Genomic DNA, 20,387 nt, shown 5'->3' on the forward strand with positions numbered 1-20,387 from the left:
CAAAACCACTGAATACTAAATGGGTTCCTACTTCATTCGGAAACACACAGTTCTCTTCATGCTTCCCTCTGCAAGAGCAACAGCAGCAGCAATTCTTGAAAAAAAGGACGCCTTCTCTAACAGCTGGATCGGTCTGTTGCTCAGTATCATTTGATATAAATTGAGAAGGAGACCTCCTATGAACCCACTTTCCCCCCTCCCCCAAAAAAATCCCACCAACGTTTCATCCAAACCCTTCATCTGTGTGTGGGGGATTTAAAAAGAAGAGGGAGAAAAAAAAGAGAGAGAGAGAGAGAGAGAGAGAGAGAGAAAGAGAGACGAGTAGAAGCCACAAAGCTTTTGCAGGCCCTGGTGACATCATGAATCAGGTGACAGGTCTCTCCCAGTCGATGAAGATTGAACTGAGGTTGTTTCAGTCTCAGAAGGTCCCGTCAAATTGAGTTTGACACTTTGTCAGCCCTCAGAGGCAACAGCAGAGCCACAAGCAAATTCAGACCTCCACATTTTAGACCAGGATCTCAACTTGGACAGGGGAAGTCTATCTTCTGCCTGGGTTTTCCCCTCCACACCAGCTGTGCGTGTTGGTGAGTTCCATTCACTCATTCATTCATTCATTCATTCATCCATCCATTCTGATCTTCCAAGAGATGCTCATGGTGGGTGTGGGGGAGGCTCCTCTCTCTTTTTGAATTTTCCCCTCCCCTTTCATCCTAATGTGGATCCAGCATGCATATGCTTCTATTGAAAAAATTGGGCTCAAACATTCCTGCGGTGCTGAGGAATCAGCTTCTTAGTTACAAGCAGGCACAAAACTTCTTTGGGGATGTTCCTCTTTTTTTCCGTTTCTCACCCCTCCCTCCCTCCCTCCCTCTCCCTCCCTCTCTCTCTTTCTTTCTTTTTTCATTCTGCAGTTCATTGGAATCTTCTTTATGTTTTCTCCCCCTAAAAAAGAATAAAGCAAACCACAAAGGTTGGCTGGAAGACAGCCTGAGTCATAGATCTGGACCATGGCATCCCACAGCATGTTCGAGTCCTTTGCAACCTATTCTTCAGCCTTCTTGCGTGGTGAGTACAGATCTCCCCTCCTCTCCTTCAAGGCAGGAAGCGCCGCTGTTGTTTGTCACTCAAGGGAGCTTCGCCTTTGTAGCCTCTTTTAATAATTCCGTTGGCACGTCTTCAGTTGGATGCTAACTCTTTTGCAAAACAAGCGATGGAGGAAGCAGTGCTTCCTCCTGTGCACAGAGGATGCCTTAAGGGGAATCTGTAGCAGGAAGGGACATGACAAAAGTTCTACTTTGGGGATTCACTCTATTCCAAGGTGTTGGTGGTGGAGGGATCATTTGAGTGTATGCCTATGAAATAGGTTACAGTACCTGTACTGCGATGATGCCAGGAAGGCCCTAGAGGGAAGCAAAGAGATAGCCAGTTGGTGGTCATCCAGCTATTTGCAGTGCAAATCTAGTAACTCTGCCACTGTAGAGTTTGCTTGCACATTCTTGTGGAGCTGCCTAGAAAATGGTCACGTTGTCTTAAGGTCTGCGAGTTTGATATTAAAGCAATGTTTGGTTTGGTTTGGTTTGGTCCGTGTCTTCACATCTAGCACTTGGCGGTCATGCTTTGATGGAAGTCAAATGACTTAGTTGAAGGAGAACTAGGACATCAGGACTGATTTAGTTAAACTGCGTCAATTGGAGAAGAGCTGTATTTGTAGAAGTCTGGATTTCTAACTCGTTTGGAGAAATTAATTGTCTAGATTTAAAAAAAAAAAAAGCATGTTATGATTAAACAACTGATCAGCCAACTCAACTATCACATCAACTACTTTACCTGATGTCAAAATCAGGGAGGTTTTTCTGAAACAAAATAAGATACACAAAATAATTGTTGTGGATAGTGTGCTCGTCATTTTATTTATTTTATTTTATTTTGAATTTGTATACTGCCCTTCTCCCTGAGGACTCAGGGCGGTGAACAGCCAAGTAAAAACATCAAATACAAATATTAAAATACAGTTAAAATATATATATAAATTTGGCCCCATTAATTAAAAAACGATAAACAAAACAATTAAAACACTTAAAAAATTAGGCCAGCCCAGCTTGCTGGAAAAAGAAGGTTCTCCTTCTTGTTGGTGGCTATGCAGTATATTGAAAGGCATTCAGTTTTGTCTGAATCCAATCTCTGCATTTCTACAGATAGGAAGAATAGCTTAATTATTTTACACATAGCCTAAACCTGGGTTATTGGGTTGATTCCAGTGTTGTCATTTTGCCCCTTAGAGAATTTGCTTGTGGAAGACAACCAACACAACTTATACTAGCTCCCCCTGTGAAATTCACATTAAAAACACTTGAACAGAACCTATCAAGGGTCTCCGTCCCGAATTATCCCTTTAGTAGAACTAGATGCTGCCTTCTGAAAATTTCTTTGATTAAGTCTGCTATGCTAATTCTTAGCAAACTCTGTTGGGTCATCTGCAAGATGCAAGTAAACTCAGAAGGTTTCTGGAACTGAACAGATCTCTCTGGAGAGTCTTAAACTTAGTAACACTTGGCTTCTTAGTGGTTAGCATTTGCCATGTTTGGAGATTCCAGCTTTGGATTTACCTCTCTTTCCGCTGTGTTCCCTGTTTCTTAAATGCAATCCATCCCAGTCATTACAGTGTCTTTCAACAGTCAATCCTGTAATGATTTATTCTGCGATATTGTGCTTCCTTTTTAAAAATTTGCTCCAAGAGTTTTCCTAACCTGGTGCTCTCCAGATGTCTTGAATTTCAAGGCCCACATTTTCAATTGTGGGAGTTGAAGTATGACCCGTCCTGGACGATCCAAGTTGGAGAAAGTTTACTGTTTCAGAATTCGCCGCTGAGTTTTAATGGTATTCTTCTGCATCGGCAAAATGGCACAGTCTCCAAACAGACCCACAACTCTCTAAGAAATACAGCCAAAGACTCTGGCGTAAATCAGAGTCCATGTTTTATATATTTTTCTGTTTTACAGTGAAAAAAAAATACAAAGTACTGAAATAATGCTTAGGATTTTTAAAAGTAATTTAATAACCACATAAATGTGAAATCATGACTGGAAGCAACGAAGCACAATTTTTATGAGGCCAAGGGGCCCACCAGCATTATTGGGGCTTGAGCACAGAGCCACATAAAAAGATTTTTGAAATGCATGGGGAGAATGTGGTGAAAATTAAATGAATGTTAATATTACTCCTTCTAATTGATTTAAGAATGTAAGTCTTTGTAAGCCACCTACTCCAGTAATTCAAGAGAATTAACTATCTATTTAATTGCCAAATGGCCATCGACAAAAAGAGATTTAACTCTTCAATGCATGCTTATGAAGAGTCCCATTTGCAGGGCAGTTCATTCACAGGTTTAAAATAAGTTAAACACAATGTGAGCAAATTATATCCTGAAAACCAGCTCTCTCAAGCATACTTATGTCACACAAATACATAGAGTGAAGGTGGCAGGACAAGAAAAAAAGAAAGATAAGGACAATATAGAGATTCTTTGTTAGTTGTCACTGGAAACTGGCCAGGGCATTATGCTCGTGAAACAGCTTATACTAGCTATTGAGTTAACCTGCTTTCTGAGATTTTACCAGTTCACTGGGAAGCAGGGAGGTTTCAAAAAAGTCAAGAGGGCAGCAATGACCGAGGGAAGATCCAAAAAAATCAAAACGATCACCTGGAAGCCACTACATGACTTGGTTGCCTCCCCCGGGAGATCTCCTGGTTCACACAATTTTCAGTAGTGAACTGAAAACCCACACATTAGCACAAGTTGAAACTGCACCACCCCAAAATGGAGCCTTAACAGGGGTGGGCTTCAAAAATTTTAGCAAGGGGTTCTCTACCCGGTGGCTGGGTGGGCGTGGCCATGGTGGGTGTAGCCTAGTCGGCTTCCTGCACCACAGTGGGGAGGGGACCGTTTTGCCCTCCCCGGGCTCCAGAGGCTTTTCTTGAGCCTCCGGGAGTGCGAACATGGCCTCCCCAGGCTCCAGAGGCCCTCTGGAGGCTGGAAACGAGCCCGTTTCTGGCCTTCCTGAACTTCCTGGGCCTGTTTTTCACCCTCCCCGAGCCTCCGCGTGCACCCTGCACTTAACCTGCATCCAAAACGGACTGTGTGGGGACTCCTGGGTGGGATGGGCGGGGCCAGCCAGGAGTGGGATTTGGTGGTTCTCTGAACTGCAGAGAATCTTAGCTAGAGGTTGTCCTGAACCTCCAGCAGCCCACCCCTGAACCTAAACAAAACCAAGTAAGCCTGACATGTTGTGGAAATGAGATTCTGCTGGCTTTCATGTTTGGTGAAGCGTGTCGTATTGGCACAAACACCGGAGTGGACTGTTGTATTAAATCTAAATAATATTCGCTATAGATCCCAGGTACTAGGAAAGATGCTCATGGAAATGTAGAAGAGAGTAATTCTTTGTACAGCGTTCTACTTGTTACGGTTGGTTGCGCAGTCAGATGTTTAGACTGGATTTGGCATTTTTATCAATCTGTTGAGTCCTTCCCAAGAACCAACTGGGATAGGCAGATGTTCTTGGGTGATATATATTAAAGATATTGTTGGAAGATGTCAGTTGTTGCAAGTAAAGCTGCCTTTTGCAATTGACTGGTGGGGATTTTGCCAGTGTCGATGTGTGCAGAGAAGGAGTGCAGAGAAGAGCAATAAAGATGATTAGGGGACTGGAGGCTAAAACATGTGAAGAACGGTTGCAGGAACTGGGTAAGTCTAGTCTGATGAAGAGAAGGTCTAGGGGAGACATGATAGCAGTGTTCCAATATCTCAGGGGCTGCTACAAAGAAGAGGGAGTCAAGCTGTTCTCCAAAGCACCTGAGGGCAGGACAAGAAGCAATGGGTGGAAACTAATCAAGGAGAGAAGCAACTTAGAACTAAGGAGAAATTTCCTGACAGTTAGAACAATTAATCAGTGGAACAACTTGCCTCCAGAAGTTGTGAATGCTCCAACACTGGAAGTTCTTAAGAAGAGATTGGATAACCATTTGTCTGAAGTGGTGTAGGGTTTCCTGCCTAAGCAGGGGGTTGGACTAGAAGACCTCCAAGGTCCCTTCCAACTCTTTTATTCTATTCTGTTCTGTTCTGTTCCGTTCCGTTCCGTTCCATTCCATGTTCAAATGGTGTTTCAGTTGTTCAGGGATTGCACCCAAAGTGCCTGTTACTATAGGTCCCATCTCTGCTTTCTTTTGACACAGTTGTACTGCTTTTATTATTACTGCTCTTGTTATTATTTTATCTTTTAAGTGACTGGGTTAAAGAGGAGATCTGGGCCACCACCATCCCCAGATATTTCATATGGTCCACACATGTCCTTTAAACGAAAAGATTTAATTTAAAATGCCAGGACTTTGTTCCTTAAATCTCAAATAGTGTCTTTTTGTTTTGTTTTTCATACCCTGTTTTTGGAGGCCTTCTATTCCCAGGTAGAAATTCAACAGGGAAACAGTTTTGTGTCTGGTAGAAGCGGGTGAATTTTGCTAAGAAAACCAACAACCCTTTGCAAAATGACGAATTGTGCTAGGGAAGGAAGAGGCAAAACTATTTGTCTTGACTCCAATAAGAACCTCTCTCAAGAGGGATAAACTGAGGCAGGGGCTCTTCCGACTCAGGAGTTTGGAGTTGATTTTTTGGAGGAAAAACACAGGGAGGATTTTGGAAGTCTCACTCCCCCCACAAACCCAACGCTGCTTCTTAGCTGTGTTTGTTGGCTGAATCTATCTTTTCCTTGGATCGCATCGATGAAGAAGAAAGATATGCGAGTGAGAGATTTCCCCACTCCTGCCTCTGAAAATAGATTGTTAATTCTTTTGTTCCATCCTTGTCAGTCCCATCACTGAGTCTGCTTCTTCGTTCTCAACCCACCAGCAGCAAACTAGATAACACGGCCAAATCACCCCAGAAGATACAGGTCAAACAAGATTGCTCCCTTAGTGCAAGTGGTCCTCGACTTTCAACCATTCGTTTAGGCACTGTTCGAAATGACAGCGGCACTGAAAAAAGCGACTTATGAGCATTTTTGGCACTTATGACTGTGGCAGCATCCCCCCCATGGTCACATGATCAAAATTCAGATGCTTGGCAACTGGCTCATATTTATGACCGTTGCAGTGTCCTGGGGAAATGCCAGGGGTGGGTTCTAAATTTTTTTACTATCAGTTCTGTGGGTGTGGCTTATTTTGTGGGCATGGATTGGTGGTGGGGGGTAATGTGACTGGGTGGGCGTGGCCAATTTTTTTTTAAAAAAAAGTTTTTTATTATTTTTTAAAACATAAACATAAAACACATCTTTTCAAAACAAACTTTTGATCCGGTCACAAATTAATACAAATCACTAACAAATCTTAATTTTCAATTAACACAACTTAATATTTTATTCAGTTATTTCCCTCATATCTGTCTATTTAACTATGCCATTATCCCCCAAAACCCGTTACTTAAATTTTAAATCCTAACCTAACCAAATTCTTGTAAAAGGCCAACTTTTTTTTTTTAACTTTTAAAAGCATTTTTTTTTAAATTTGATTTATATGCCGCCCTTCTCCGGAGACTCAGGGCAGCTTACAATGCGCTAAGCAATAGCCTTCATCCTTTTGTATATTTATACAAAGTCAGCTTATTGCCCCCACAACTGGGTCCTCAATTTACCTACCTTAGAAAGGATGGAAGGCTGAGTCAACCTTGAGCCTTGGCGAGATTTGAACCTGCAGTAATTGCAGACATCTGGTCTTAATAACCAGCTTAATAACAGGGTGCCTTAGACCACTGTACTACCAAGGCTCAACCTTCTACAACCTTAAGAGGTTGCAGAAAAAAATGCTTTGAAAAGCCTCTGCTGATCAGGCAACTCAGCTGGGATCATCAGAGGCTTTTCAAAGCATATTTTTTACCACCTCTTCGGCCGAAGAGGTTGTAGAAAAAATGATTTGAAAAGCCTCTGATGTTCCCAGCTGAGCCGCAGGATCATCAAAGGCTTTTTTTTTTACTTTTAAAAGTATTTTTTTGGCCAAAGAGGTTGTAGAAAAAATGCTTTTAAAAGTAAAAAAAAAAAAAAGCCTCTGATGAGGTGGGTGGATTAAGTGAGTGGCGACCGGGCCGGGGACCAGTTCGGGGGCGTGGCCAGCCAATGTTATTACCGGTTCTCCGAACTACTACAAATTTTTACTACCGGTTCTTGCGAACCGGTGCGAACCGGGAGGAATCCATCACTGGGACACGCAATCACCTTTTGCGACCTTCTGACAAGCAAAGTCAATGGGGAAGCCAGATTCACTTAACAACCGGGTTACTAAACGTAACAGCAGTGATTCATTTAACAACTGAAGAAAGAAAATTCTTAAATTTGAGCAAAACTCACTTAACAACTGTCTTGCTTAGCAATGGAAATTTTGGGCTCAATTGTGGCCATAAATCAAGGGCTACTTGTATCTAAGCTTTGCTGCCTCTTTGCCCTCTGGACTGCAGCCCCTCCCTCCTGGGAATCCAGTCTACATTCCACCACAGCATACCTACCCTATCAAGCACTTGCCCCCCTGCCATGTATTTCAATGGTCCCAACCAGAGGTGGGTTTCAGCAGGTTTTGACCAGTTCTGGAGAACCGGTAGTGGAAATTTTGAGTAGTTTGGAGAACCAGTAAATACCACCTCTGACTGGCCCCGCCGCCATCTTTTCTCTGCCTTCTGAGTCCCAACTGATCGGGAGGAAATGGGGATTTTGCAGTAACCTTCCCCTGGAGTGGGGAGGGAATGGAGATTTTACAGTATCCTTCCCCTGCCACGCCCACCAAGCCATGCCACGCCCACCAAGCCACATCCACAGAACCGGTAGCAAAACATTTTGAAACCCATCACTGGTCCCAACCATGCTGGCCTTTTATAAGGCAGGAAAAGCTGGTTCTCCTCCCTGGACATGGGGCCAGGTTGTGGGGTGAGCTTGGCAAGTGGTTCTGATTATATGTTGGTTGAGGGCATTTTTTTTTTACATTGTTTTAAAAAAAAAATTCATATTGTTTTTTTTTCTTTCTGTTGTCTGTTAGCTGCCCAGAGCTGTTTATTGAATGGACTGCCATATAAATTTAAATAGCGCATGAATAAAGATAATTAAATAACATTCCAAAGTAGCCTCCATTCCGAAAATGGAGCAATATGGAGCATAATGGCTCCATTCTGTGGCGACTGGGTATTAATTATTAGACAAAGTAAAGAGCCCGGGTGGTTTTTGTCATGCATAATTACTTGCCAGAAAATCTCTGGATTGAAAGACCACACCGTCCCTGGAAAAAGCACTGAATTTTGCAATGGTTTTTATTGCATGTCAGGGTGTCTGCAAAATGTAGTCCCAAAAGTCAAGATTGCGGCCATAATGGCACGACTGAAGCTTTACCTGTTTTTTATGTGTGTTGCATGTGTCACCTTGGCTATTTTGACCATATCCTGCAACACCAGAGGTGGGTTTCAGCAGGTTCTGATCAGTGTTACTGCAAAATCCCCATTTCCTCCCGATCATCTGGGACTTGGGAGGCAGAGAATAGATGGGGGTGGGGCCAATCAGAATTTTTACTACCGGTTCTCCGAACTACTCAAAATTTCCGCTGCCAGTTCTCCAGAACTGGTCAGAACCTGCTGAAACCCACCTCTGGTTCTGACCAGTTCTGGAGAACCGGTAGCGGAAATTTTGAGTAGTTCGGAGAACTGGTAAATACCACCTCTGACTGGCCCCGTCCCCATCTATTCTCTGCCTCCCGAGTCCCAGCTGATTGGGAGGAAATGGGGATTTTGCAGTAATCTTCACCCTGCCAAGCCCACCAAGCCACGCCCACCAAGCCACGCCCACAGAACCGGTAGTAAAAAAATTTGAAACCCTCTACTGTGCAACATCCTGTTCTAGGTGCTGCTTACCGTAATTTGAAAGCCACTGCTGGGTCACGAAATTGCATTGCCCTTGTTGCAAGATCTCAGAATTTACTCGAACAAAAAATTACTGCCAAAAATATTCCATGGATCTGCTGTGTTAAAAGCTTTCACTCACTGAGATGTTGTCTCAGAAGGAAGACAATCCGTATTCTTTTTTCAACCCAGTAAGGTTTATACAATATTAATTGAAGATGATTGACGTGCTATTATTTAGATGGCTCAGAGCATTGAAAACAAAGCGGAAAAACAAGTATTCTTTCAATATTAATTACAATTTTTATTTTTGTGCCTTCAAGTCAGGGCTGTTGGTTTGTTTTGACTCCTGGCAATTGTCTGATCAAGGCCACACAGTTCTCTTGGCAAGCTTTTCCGGAAGTGGTTTGCCATTGCTTCCTTCCTAGGGTTAATTTATTTATTTATTTTATTTTATTGGTTCGATTGGTTTGGTTGAGAGAAAGTAACTGGCCCGAGGCAGGGGTGAGTTCTAACTGGGTTTACTACCGGTTTTCTTTGTGTGCGTGCTTTGCGCGCAGTCGCCTCTTCAGCCAGTATGGCTGATTGGGGAATTCTGGGAGTTGAAGTCCACACGTCTTAAAGTTGACCAAGTTTGAGAATTACTGGTCTAGATCTTGATAGACTATTTAAAGAGTGTGAGATCAGGCGTCTGGAGGGCGTTTCAGTTTTCTATCCCTTTTTAAAAGCCTTCCTCGTGTTCTCTCGTGTTTGCAAAAGGCTATTTTTGTGCCTAAAGAATATTTTCCACATCATCGCATAAGCTCAGATTTCTGCTGAATCATTTAAATGATAACACAGCGATGCTTTGGAGGCATTTTATACGGCTTAATGGAAAAAAGAAAACTCTGCTCAGGAAGCATTTCAACTGCAGTCAAATGATAGTAGTTTCAGTTTTTAACTCAAACGTTAGCGAACGTTGAATTTGTTCCAAATGTTTCTAATATATACCATGTCAAAAAATCAGGATAGGCAATCTGAGATTCAAACTCCCAATTGCAGGAAATCAATTTATTTTATTTTATTTTATTTTTTGAAGTTTTGAATATTCCTGGTGTCATTTCTGGGTTTGGTGGTTGGATTTTGCTGTAAAGGTCCAAAAAAAAGTAATGAAAGAGCTCCACTGTGTAAGATGTAGTATAAACTTGAAACTTGAGAACTGACCGTTTTAAAACACGGTTCTTTTTTTTTTTTAATGCTCTCATGTTTTATCTCTGCAAAAATAAATCACACACATTTTCGACTCAGTGCTTAAAGTGGTACCAATCAGGCAGCTTGGACTCTTAACTTTTATAATTCACAGCTTGCATAATTAGTTGGTCCTAAGACCTCAAGCAGGCACCAACTGGAAGATGATGGATGAACATTACTGAGTTTTCTGTCTGCTGTCTAGCCAAATTGTAGAAGAAAAGCAGTTCTGAGTGAAAATGAAAAGGGGTGGTGGTGTATTACGATGTGAACATGAACTGAGTGAGGAAAGTCCATTTCTGAATCTCACTTCTGCGTGACTTAGACAGGGCAGGGTCGAAGCTGTTTCCTCCCAGGTATCCAGGTTCACACAACCTGTTATCCTAGGTTAAATAAGGTTTGCAAGCTCTGAGATTGCAGCAATGGTGTTTTATTCACCCACTTGCGGGATTAAGTATCTGGTTGAAATCCATTTTGTAGTGATGAAGATATAAGGATGTGCAAATTGAGGCTGGACCTGATTCAAATTGGTGACGTCACTTGAAAAGCCAGCACTGAATTTAAACCAGTGGTGAGTTCCTCCCGGTTCGTCCCGATTCCACTGAGCCAGTAGGGGTGACGATATGACGTCACCGAACCGGTTCTCTTTGTTCGGGAGCTGGGCCCTCCCAATCCCCTCTGCCCCCCCCACGTTATTCTTACCTTTTATTTGGCCCCACCCCCAATCTGTTGAGTCCCAGCTGATGGGTAGAGGGAAAAAAACTGTTTAAACTCTTGCCTCAGGGCTTCAAAGGGCTGCCCTACAGCTGATCAGTGTTAAAAGAAAACAAATGAGTAGACAGGTGCCTGCAAAAATAAATGAGTAGACCATTGCCTGCAAAAATACATGAGTAGATCGGTACAGCTCTGCAAGCAGTTAAAAGCCTGGTAGACCAGTACCTCTAACTCCTAAATAATTGTCACCTGACCATCAAGCCACGCCCACAAAATAAGCCACGCCCACAGAACCGGCAGTAAAAAAATTTAGAACCCACCCCATTTGTGACCTTTCCCAGCTGGCTTTTGACAAAGTCAATGGCAGGGAAACCAGTTTCACTTAACGACTTCACGATTCATGATTACTAACGACACCGATTTGCTTAACATCAGTGGTTAAAAAAAAAGAGGGGGTTGTAAAATCAGGCACGATTCACTTAACAACTGCCTTGCTTAACAATGGAAATTCTGGTCCCAATTGTCATAAGTCAAGAATACTCATATCATAGGAACAGGGTTTTTTTTATCTTCTGGTCCCAACCCAACTGCAAAGCCATCGCTGATTAACAATATTGTGTTTTTAAAGTTGCAAAAGTGAAAAGTATGAAAGAAACAGGAGTTCCATGTAGTAATGGCGTTTAACGAATTTTGCTCTTACTTCATTTCATTTTAAACGTTGTTCTTCCCACCAAATGCCATACGAATGGTAACAGGAAAGTATTTGCAGCATTTACATGAAACAATAGAACAGCCAGTTCTGTTGGTTGCTCCAAAATTATTTAATCATTTCCCTAAATACTACAGCCTTCCTCACTCTGATACATTCCAGAAACTTCAAAAACGTGATTACCAAAATTCCCAGGTCCTTATTTGACTAACCTCGTGTTAATGTGTTAACTGAATGAAAGTCATTCTTTGCATTCATTGTGAAATTCCTCTTCAGTTTCCAGTAGTCCTAAGTAGACCATTCCTTCTGCATTTCTTACCTCTGCTAGTTCTCATTCACTAGCCTGTTTCGAAATTTCCTTTAAAAGAGGGAGAACTTTTTGCAGAAATTCCCAGGACTGCAGTGTGATTTCCTTTGCTTCATTTGTTACAAAGTGATCAGGGCCAATTTCTCACCTTCCTTTGTATAATCTTTTCCTGACTTCACAAAGCATGAATCTGAAAATTCCAAGGAATGAGCCTTGAGCATTTTTTTTTTCAGGTGGGAATCTGTGGGTAGCCAGAAAGGCTTCAAGGGGACGGAAAGAGAGAAAACAGGAACTATCAATGCCAAATTTGCATCTTCTGCAATCTCCAGCAATAAAGGTGGCTCAAAAACTCCAGACAGAGAAATTTGAAAGAAATTCTCAGGCACCCTGAGACTAAGGCAGAAAAAAAAAGAAGCCTCTTTCATAAGGGAAGAACATTTCTGAGTATTTACAAGGCAAATTTTGGCACAGTTTTAGTCAGAATGTTCAGTCAAGCCTGGACTTACAGATAGAGATACCATATATCTGTAGAGCTATTAGACAGACAGACGCACTAGTTCCTTAATTGTGATGATTACACCTTGGATTATGCCCCTGGCACTTATTAAATACTTTGATACAGTTATTTATTTATTTGATTTCTATTGCTGTCTGTTGTGGCCCCGCCCTCTGAGCCTGTCCCATCGGAGGAAGAAAGCTCCGAGCATGAGGAAGAGGAGTCAGCCAGGCCTCCCTCTCCAGGCCCCTCCCCTCTGGCACTGTCTCAGGTGCCGGCCGAGGGAGAGATTAGCAGGGAGACAGGTGGCTCAGATGAGAGCGGAGGAGAAACATCATTCCTGGATGCACGCCTCCGAAGGCGTGATAAACGATTGCAGCAGCTCAGGAGGCGTGCTAGGGATTAGAACTGAGTCACTGGACCACACCCCAGAGACTATATAATAGAGGGTGGTGGCCAGTGATCCCTGTGACGAACAAAACTAACCTTGGATAGTCACTAAAGCCTCGTCCGGAACTGCTGAGAGAAATATTATTCTGATTGAACTTTTTGTACGCTAAGTATCTTATCTTTCTGTTTTGTGGAAATAAATGCACTTGGCAGATGGTGTGTAAATCGCTGCCAAGTTGGAGATAAGACCTGGGTGTGTGCCAAAGTGTTTCCTTAACCCTCGGCTGGCTGTGTTTGTGTGTGTGTGTGGACAGGGACAGATCAGCTGTCCATCTCAGCAAACGACTCTGGGTGGCTCACGATTCAAAACGTGTATTACAATTAAACTTTAAAAAACATGTTAAAATAATAAAAACAGTAAAAAGCATTTTAAAAAAGTAAAAAAAGAACCATTAAAATGTTAAAGCATTTATTGTAAATAATAAATGATGATGACAATAGCATTCTATCGAAAAATTAAGAGAACACGGAGATTAATTTAAATTAACAGATTCAGAGTTGGCCCAATTTGAGTTCTCGTGGACATTAAGACCCAATTTTATGGCATGTTTAAATTGATGCTTGTTTGAAGGTGACAGTCTGAAAGCTTGACCAAGAACCAATGCTGTAGAAATAGATGGCATTTATCTGCAAGCATGACATATAGAGTTGTAGCTCTGAAGACCAATTCTTTCCACCCTTTTCTTGATACTGGAGAGAAAAATTCATCTATAAAAGTGGAATCGAGTTTATTTTTGCAGGATGCAAAGGTATGAAATCACCAACCTCGGTGAAGCTCATGGATTGTGGTCAGAGGTGGGTTTCAGCAGCTTCTGACCAGTTCTGGAGAACCGGTAGCGGAAATTTTGAGTAGTTTGGAGAACCGGTAGTAAAAATGCTGACTGGCCCCACCCCCATCTATTCTCTGCCTCCCATCTATTCTCTGCCTCCCAAGAGCCTTGGTAGTACAGTGGTATAAGGCACCCTGTTATTAAGCTGGTTATTAAGACCAGCTGCCTGCAATTACTGCAGGTTCGAATCTCGCCAAGGTTCAAGGTTGACTCAGCCTTCCATCCTTTCTAAGGTAGGTGAAATGAGGACCCAGTTTGTGGGGGCAATAAACTGATTTTGTATAAATATACAAAAGAATGAAGGCTATTGCTTAGCGCATTGTAAGCCGCCCTGAGTCTCCGGAGAAGGGCGGCATCTAAATCAAATTTTAAAAAAAAAATGTCCCAGCTGATCAGGAGGAAATGGGGATTTTACAGTATCCTTCCCTTGCCACGCCCACCAAGCTATGCCACGCCCACCAAGCAGAACCGGTAGTAAAAAAATTCAAAACCCACCACTGGCTGTGGTTCTCCATTAGGGGAGAGGCTACAGCTCAGGTGTTGCATGCAGGTCCACAGGTGAAAAGTCCAGGGTGCAGCCTGTGGCCACTACAGTACAGCAGGCTTGGACAACTTGGGACAGGAGGGTGGCAAGGGCTTCCCTTAATTTACAAGGACTTCAGTAGGTGGAAATGATGTTTCTGAGATACAAGAGAAAGATGGATGGACTGAACGTTTCCAGAACATTGTGAATTCAGGGAGGCATTTCTTAGTGATGTTTAAACTGTGTTAAGCCTTATGTGTTTTCTGGCTCAAAAGAATGGGGAAACTACATTGCTGCTGGTCAACTGGTCAGCCATAGTTCCAAGATCCACAAAAAGGAGTTTTGGGGGACCTTGGTTAGCTGGCTGCCCTTCTCTGAATTAAAGGGTTAGGGAAACAGATCAAAGGGATGCCATGGCTGCTGGTGCAAGTCAGCAGAAGGTAACTTTGTACATTTCTTTATGTAGAAATGGGTATTGTGGGCTGTCCCACTCACATATACACACAGACATAACTGTGCTTTAATGGGTTTATTAATATTTCCCCGCAATTCCCTTCACCAAAAACCCAGAACTGTCCCAATTAAGTCCAACCAAAAGCAGACCAATGTTAACCCACAGACAGAGCAATGGCCAATGAGCCCTCAAGGCATTTGAAAGTTTCCCAATCAAAATAAACCCACCAGGCAAAATTAAACCCACAACACAAGAAGGTTCACAAGGCATGATCCAAGTCAAGGCACCTTGTCAATCCAAAGTGAGGCAAGAATCACAATGACCAGAAAACACACAGCTAAGAAATGTACACATTATTCCCATCATTGCTTCCATCCGTCTGCTGTGCTAAATAGCCAGCTTCCGGTGCAGCCTATGAGAAGATTACTCCTCACGAGCAATCTGGCTGACCTTCTCTGCTCCTGCCTTTTCTCTGCCCTACGTGTTCTCGGATCAGGTGCAGAAGGCAGTTCCTCTTCCTCATCACTGACCGGCTGCAGCTGCATGCTGTCCCCACCTGAAGCCGCAGGGCTGCCCTGCTGCAGGTGTGCTTCAGCCAAATCCCTCTTAGACAGCTGCTTGGAACCATTGACCAATTCCCCTCCGGATGTGCCTGGAACTGGTTCATCTTCCTCCGAGCTGACGTCTGGAGAAGTATCTGGGGAAGCATCTAGGGGAGTCATCACATATTGGTAAGACCAACACCAGAGGTGGGTTTCAGGAGGTTCTGACTAGTTCTGGAGAACTGGTAGTGGAAATTTTGAGTAATTCGGAGAACCGGTAGTAAAAATTCTGACTGGTCCCGCCCCCATCTATTCTCTGCCTCCCAAGTCCCAGCTGATCGGGAGGAAATGGGGATTTTGCAGTAACCTTCTCCTGGATTGGGGAGGGAATGGAGATTTTGCAGTATCCTTCCCCTGCCGCACCCACCAAGCCACACCCACAGAACCGGTAGTAAAAAAAATTTGAAACTCATCCCATCATTAGAATTGTAATGAGATGATGAGAGGCTGGTCAATTTCCATCTAGGTTTCACACAAGTCTCAGCCTTTGGGCAAGCTATAGGGCACACTTAAGAAAACAGGCACCCTGCTAGCCAACAAATCATGGGCAGGTTGGAACAGAACAGCTGCGTCTGTGTGTATTTTTATAAAGTGGGAATTGTGACGTTGTATAGAGGCCGTCCTCGACTTATGACCACGACAGAGTCCACAATTTTAGTTGCTCAGCAAGGGAGTTGTTAAGTGAGCTTTGCCCCATTTTGCAACTTTTCTTGCCCTGGTTGTTAAGTGAATCACATCCCATTGTTAAGTGAATCTGGCTTCCCCATTGTCTGAAGGTCGCAAAAAGGGATCACACGACCCCAGGACCCTGCTACTGTCATAAACACACGCCAGTTGCCAAGCGTCCAAATTTTGTTCGTATGACCACGGGAATGTTGCAATGGAAATGGAATGTGTGGGAAATGGTCATAAGTCACTTTCTTCAGCGTGGCAGTAACTTCAAACGGTCACTAAGTGAATGGTTGTAAGTCAGGGACTGCCTGTAGCACGCTCCCTTCTGTCACCTCTGCATTCCATCATCCTCTTCCTCTGCTACAGGGATGGACAAAGTCTAGGCATCTCTGACACGAAGACTATCCGTTCTTTATGAAGCTATTTTCAGAAGTTTCTATCAATGAAGCGTTGCTGGGTTGTGCACTATTTATAATTGTTGTTTCTATTTTTGATGTTTAGATGTGTGAGACTCATTGCTTATGAAACCTAGAGGGCAACACACACACAAACACAAACACACACGGATTGGTGAGCATGGGAGAGGTTTCAGAGAAAACAGGGAAAGAAGCCTTTTAGATCAGGAAATAAACCTTTAAGATTGGCCGCTTTAAGAGTTGTGGGATTCACCTCCCAGAATTCCCCAACCAGCCATAGTGGCTGGGGAATTCTGGGAGTTGACGTCCATGACAGGGGTGGGTTCTACTTACCTTTACTACCGGTTCGCAGTGGGGCCGCGCGCACGCGCTCGCCACACCCACCAAGCCACACCCACAGAACCAGTAGTAAAAAAATTTGAAACCCACCAATACAACCCTATGATGACCCAAAATATCGTGGGAAGTCTCTTAGGGAAATCTCTTAGGGAAAAGGCCCTGTTCGAAAGCTAGGCCTCGGGGATTCCATTGGCATCAGCACCATCTTTCGTGTACAGGAAGTGGTGAAATCCAAATTTTCTAATTATCGGTTCTGTGGGCATGGCTTAGTGGGCGTGGCAGGGGAAGGATATTGCAAAATCTCCATTCCCACCCCACTCCAGGGGAAGGATACTGCAAAATCCCCATTCCCTCCCCACTCCTGGGGGAAGGATATTGCAAAATCTTCATTCCCACCCCACTCCAGGGGAAGGATACTGCAAAATCCCCATTCCCTCCCCCCTCCTGGGGGAAAGATATTGCAAAATCTCCATTCCCACCCCATTCTGGGGCCAGCCAGAGGTGGCATTTTCCGGTTCTCCGAACTACTCAAAATTTCTGCTACCGGATCTCCAGAACCTGTCAGAACCTGCTGGATTTCACTCCTGTGTATAGGTAATCCTCAACTTGTGACCACAATTGAGCCCAATATTTTCATTGCAAAGCACGACAGTTGTTAAGGGAGATTTGCACCATCTTACCACCTTTCTTGTCACGATTAAGCGAATCGTTTGCAGTTAGTAACACGGTTGTTGAGTGAATCTGGCTTCCCCATTGACTTTGCTTGTCAGAAGGACTCTGGGACATTGCGATTGTCATAAATGCATGCTATCTGCCGAGTGGCCAAATTTTGATCACGTGACCACGGGGATGCTACAGTGGTCGTAAGTGTGAAAAATGGTCCCAAGTCACTTTTTTCAGTGCCGTTGTAACTTTCAAACAAACGCTCCACGTATCCGTAACCATCCGAGACTCGGTGCCGGATAATTCCCAAACTCAGTCATGTTTCCTTACCACATGATTCCAAAGTAAGTAAAACAACACATGTTGACCATCTCGAAAGACTGTTTCTTAACAGCTCATTCAATCCAAAGTCAAAAATGATTTAGCTGCACTCTCCAATTGTGAAACACTGGAGCGTGAGCATTTACCTCAGGAGAGAAAGAGAGGTGGTGTGTTTATTTACCTTGTTGTTTTGTAAATGCTGCTTTCGCTGTGGTGCGAGCCCTCAGGGCAATTTAGAGTAAAAAAGGAAAAGAAAAGAAAAGAATCATTTGTGAAGGGATGACATAGGATTTGCAAAATATAACTGGAAATGGATCCCACTCCCAATGCTGCTAGGAATCCGTGTGCAGCGGTGTCTACTGAGTTATACATGTGGTGAAACAATCATACTGTCTTCTGCAAGATGCTGGCACTATAAATATAGCCTTTGTACTCCATGCTGCTAATTAAAGGCAGACGTATGGCAAGCCAATAAGCAGAGGAAAATAAAAAACATTTGTACTGTTTCTGTTTAATCTATATTTTTGCCCTCCGCGAGCAAGATGAATAAATGCCGGGCTCTAACTGGGATCGTTCATAAAATAAAAATGAAATAAAGTCAAATGAATTAAAATAAAATAAAATTCACATCTTGAACTCAGTTTCCATTGCTTGTGAAGCAATAAACATCTTTGTTTTGAACATAATTGTATTAATGGAAGGAAGGGAAATGGGTGATGGAAAACGCTGGACGAATGCCAGAGTGCAAGACATTTGTTAAATATTAAGGTCAATGATCCTTGTTCTTTTTAAAGGATCCTTTGAATGAATAGCACTAAATAGCATTGCAAAGATTGTACGAACCTTTGCAGAAACTATTTCTAGAATCTCATTTTGCTTTACGAGTCTGTCACGTTACATATGAGCCGTGAATATTTTTTTTAAAAAATGTTTTTGTTGCCCTTCTTAGGTCACTGAATAAGTAGGTTAAGTTTTTCCTTGTACCGTTTAGTTCATTTCCAACTCCGACCGGTCGCAATACCAACTATTGAGACAAGAGGCCATCACAAATCAGACTGTACAGGTAACCATTCGTTTAGTGACTGTCTAAAGTTACAATAGCATTGAAAAAAAGTGATTTATGACCAGTTTTCACACTTCAGACTGTTGCACTTACCCCCATGGTGATGTGATCAAAATCCAGACAATTAGCAACTGGCGTATATATGTATGTATGTATCAGTGGTGGGTTTCAATTTTTTTTACTACCGGTTCTGTGGGTGTGGCTTGGTGGACGTGGCAGGGGAAGGATACTGTAAAATCTCCATTTCCACCCCACTCCAGGAGAAGGATACTGCAAAATCCCCATTTCCTCCCGATCAGCTGGGACTCGGGAAGCAGAGAATAGATGGGGGCAGTCAGAGGTGGTATTTACTGGTTCTCTGAACTACTTAAAATTTCTGCTACCGATTCTCCAGAACTGGTCAGAACCTGCTGAAACCCACCTCTGGTATGTATGTATAATGCCAGTCCCAGGGTCATGTGATCACCTTTTTTGACCTTTTGACAAGCAAAGTCAAGCCAGATTCACTTAACAACCGTGTCACTAACTTAATCACGACAGTGATTCACTTAACAACGATGGCAAGAAAGTTCATAAAATGGGACTAAAGTCACTTAACAACTGCCTTGCTTAGCAACAGGAAATGTTGGGCTCAATTAAATCTTTTCTCCTTGCTGGGGTGACTGAGAACTTTGCTGAGGTGGTCTTCCTTCCTGCTTTGCCAAAAGGACTTGGTGTCACAGTTGACTTTGTGTTGATGCTTGACTTGATTTGTGGAGACGGCAGGACTTGGAGGTTCACTGAATTCCTCCTTTCATTCTTGACATGTTTCTCTCCTATTGCAATTTATGTATTTATATCCTGCCATCATCATCAATAATAATAACAACAACAACAACTCAACGTGGCGAACATACCTCCTTCCTCCTCCTGTTTCCGAAAAGTCATAGGAGCACAAAGTGGAAAAAGTTACCGAAAATGAGACGGTGAAGATCTTGTGGGACTTTCGAATACAGACGGGTCGTCATTTGGAACACAACATGCCAAATATCACGGTTGTTGAGAGCCGAAGCGTACAGTTTATTGACATCGCTGTACCAGGAGATGCCAGAGTCGAAGAAAAAGAACTGGAAAAAAATCACGAAATATTGCGACCTGGCCATCGAAACTACGCATCTATGGATGAAACATATAACTGTGATACCCATTGTCATTGGGGCACTTGGTACCATGTCCAAGAATTTTACAAAATACATCAAGAAATTGTAATTTCCTGCAATAACACCAGCGGAACTGCAAAAAACTGTGCTACTCGGAACATCATATATTTTAAGAAGATACTTGGTTGATACTTAGGACGCTGGCAGCAACCCATATCAACCATTAGCACCAGTCAATGGTATTTGTGACACATTTTTAAATGATCAGTTGACTGAGTTTCATGTTTAATGAATAAAAGAGATAACAACAACAACAACTCAATATGGCGAACATACCTCCTTCCTCCTCCTGTTTCCTGTGAGGTGGGAGTGAGAGTGATTGGCCCAAAGTCACCCAGTTTGTTTCTATGCCTAAGGCAGGACTAGAACTCACAGTCTCCTGGTTGCTGGCTTGGTGCTTTAACCACTAGACCATCCTGGCTCCTCCTGTTTCCACCATGGCACCAGTTTCCTCCAGAATCCATCCAGTGAGTTTCCTAAAT

At 43.0% G+C, this 20,387-nt stretch overlaps 1 protein-coding gene across 1 annotated transcript in view; it reads left to right on the forward strand.

Annotated features, from left to right (window-relative positions):
* The first annotated feature begins 332 nt into the window (after positions 1-332).
* Positions 333-20,387, forward strand: part of RUNX3 (RUNX family transcription factor 3) — a 208,156-nt gene continuing 188,101 nt past the window's right edge. The window contains exons 1-2 of the mRNA XM_034413491.3: positions 333-584; positions 952-1,065. Coding sequence (XP_034269382.2) covers positions 1,008-1,065 — 58 coding nt within the window. The 5' untranslated portion in view covers positions 333-584; positions 952-1,007. The remainder of the gene's footprint in view (positions 585-951; positions 1,066-20,387) is intronic.

This window comes from Pantherophis guttatus, chromosome 10 (assembly GCF_059756535.1).
Source record: "Pantherophis guttatus breed Tessera chromosome 10, ASM5975653v1, whole genome shotgun sequence".
NCBI classification, from domain to species: domain Eukaryota; kingdom Metazoa; phylum Chordata; class Lepidosauria; order Squamata; family Colubridae; genus Pantherophis; species Pantherophis guttatus.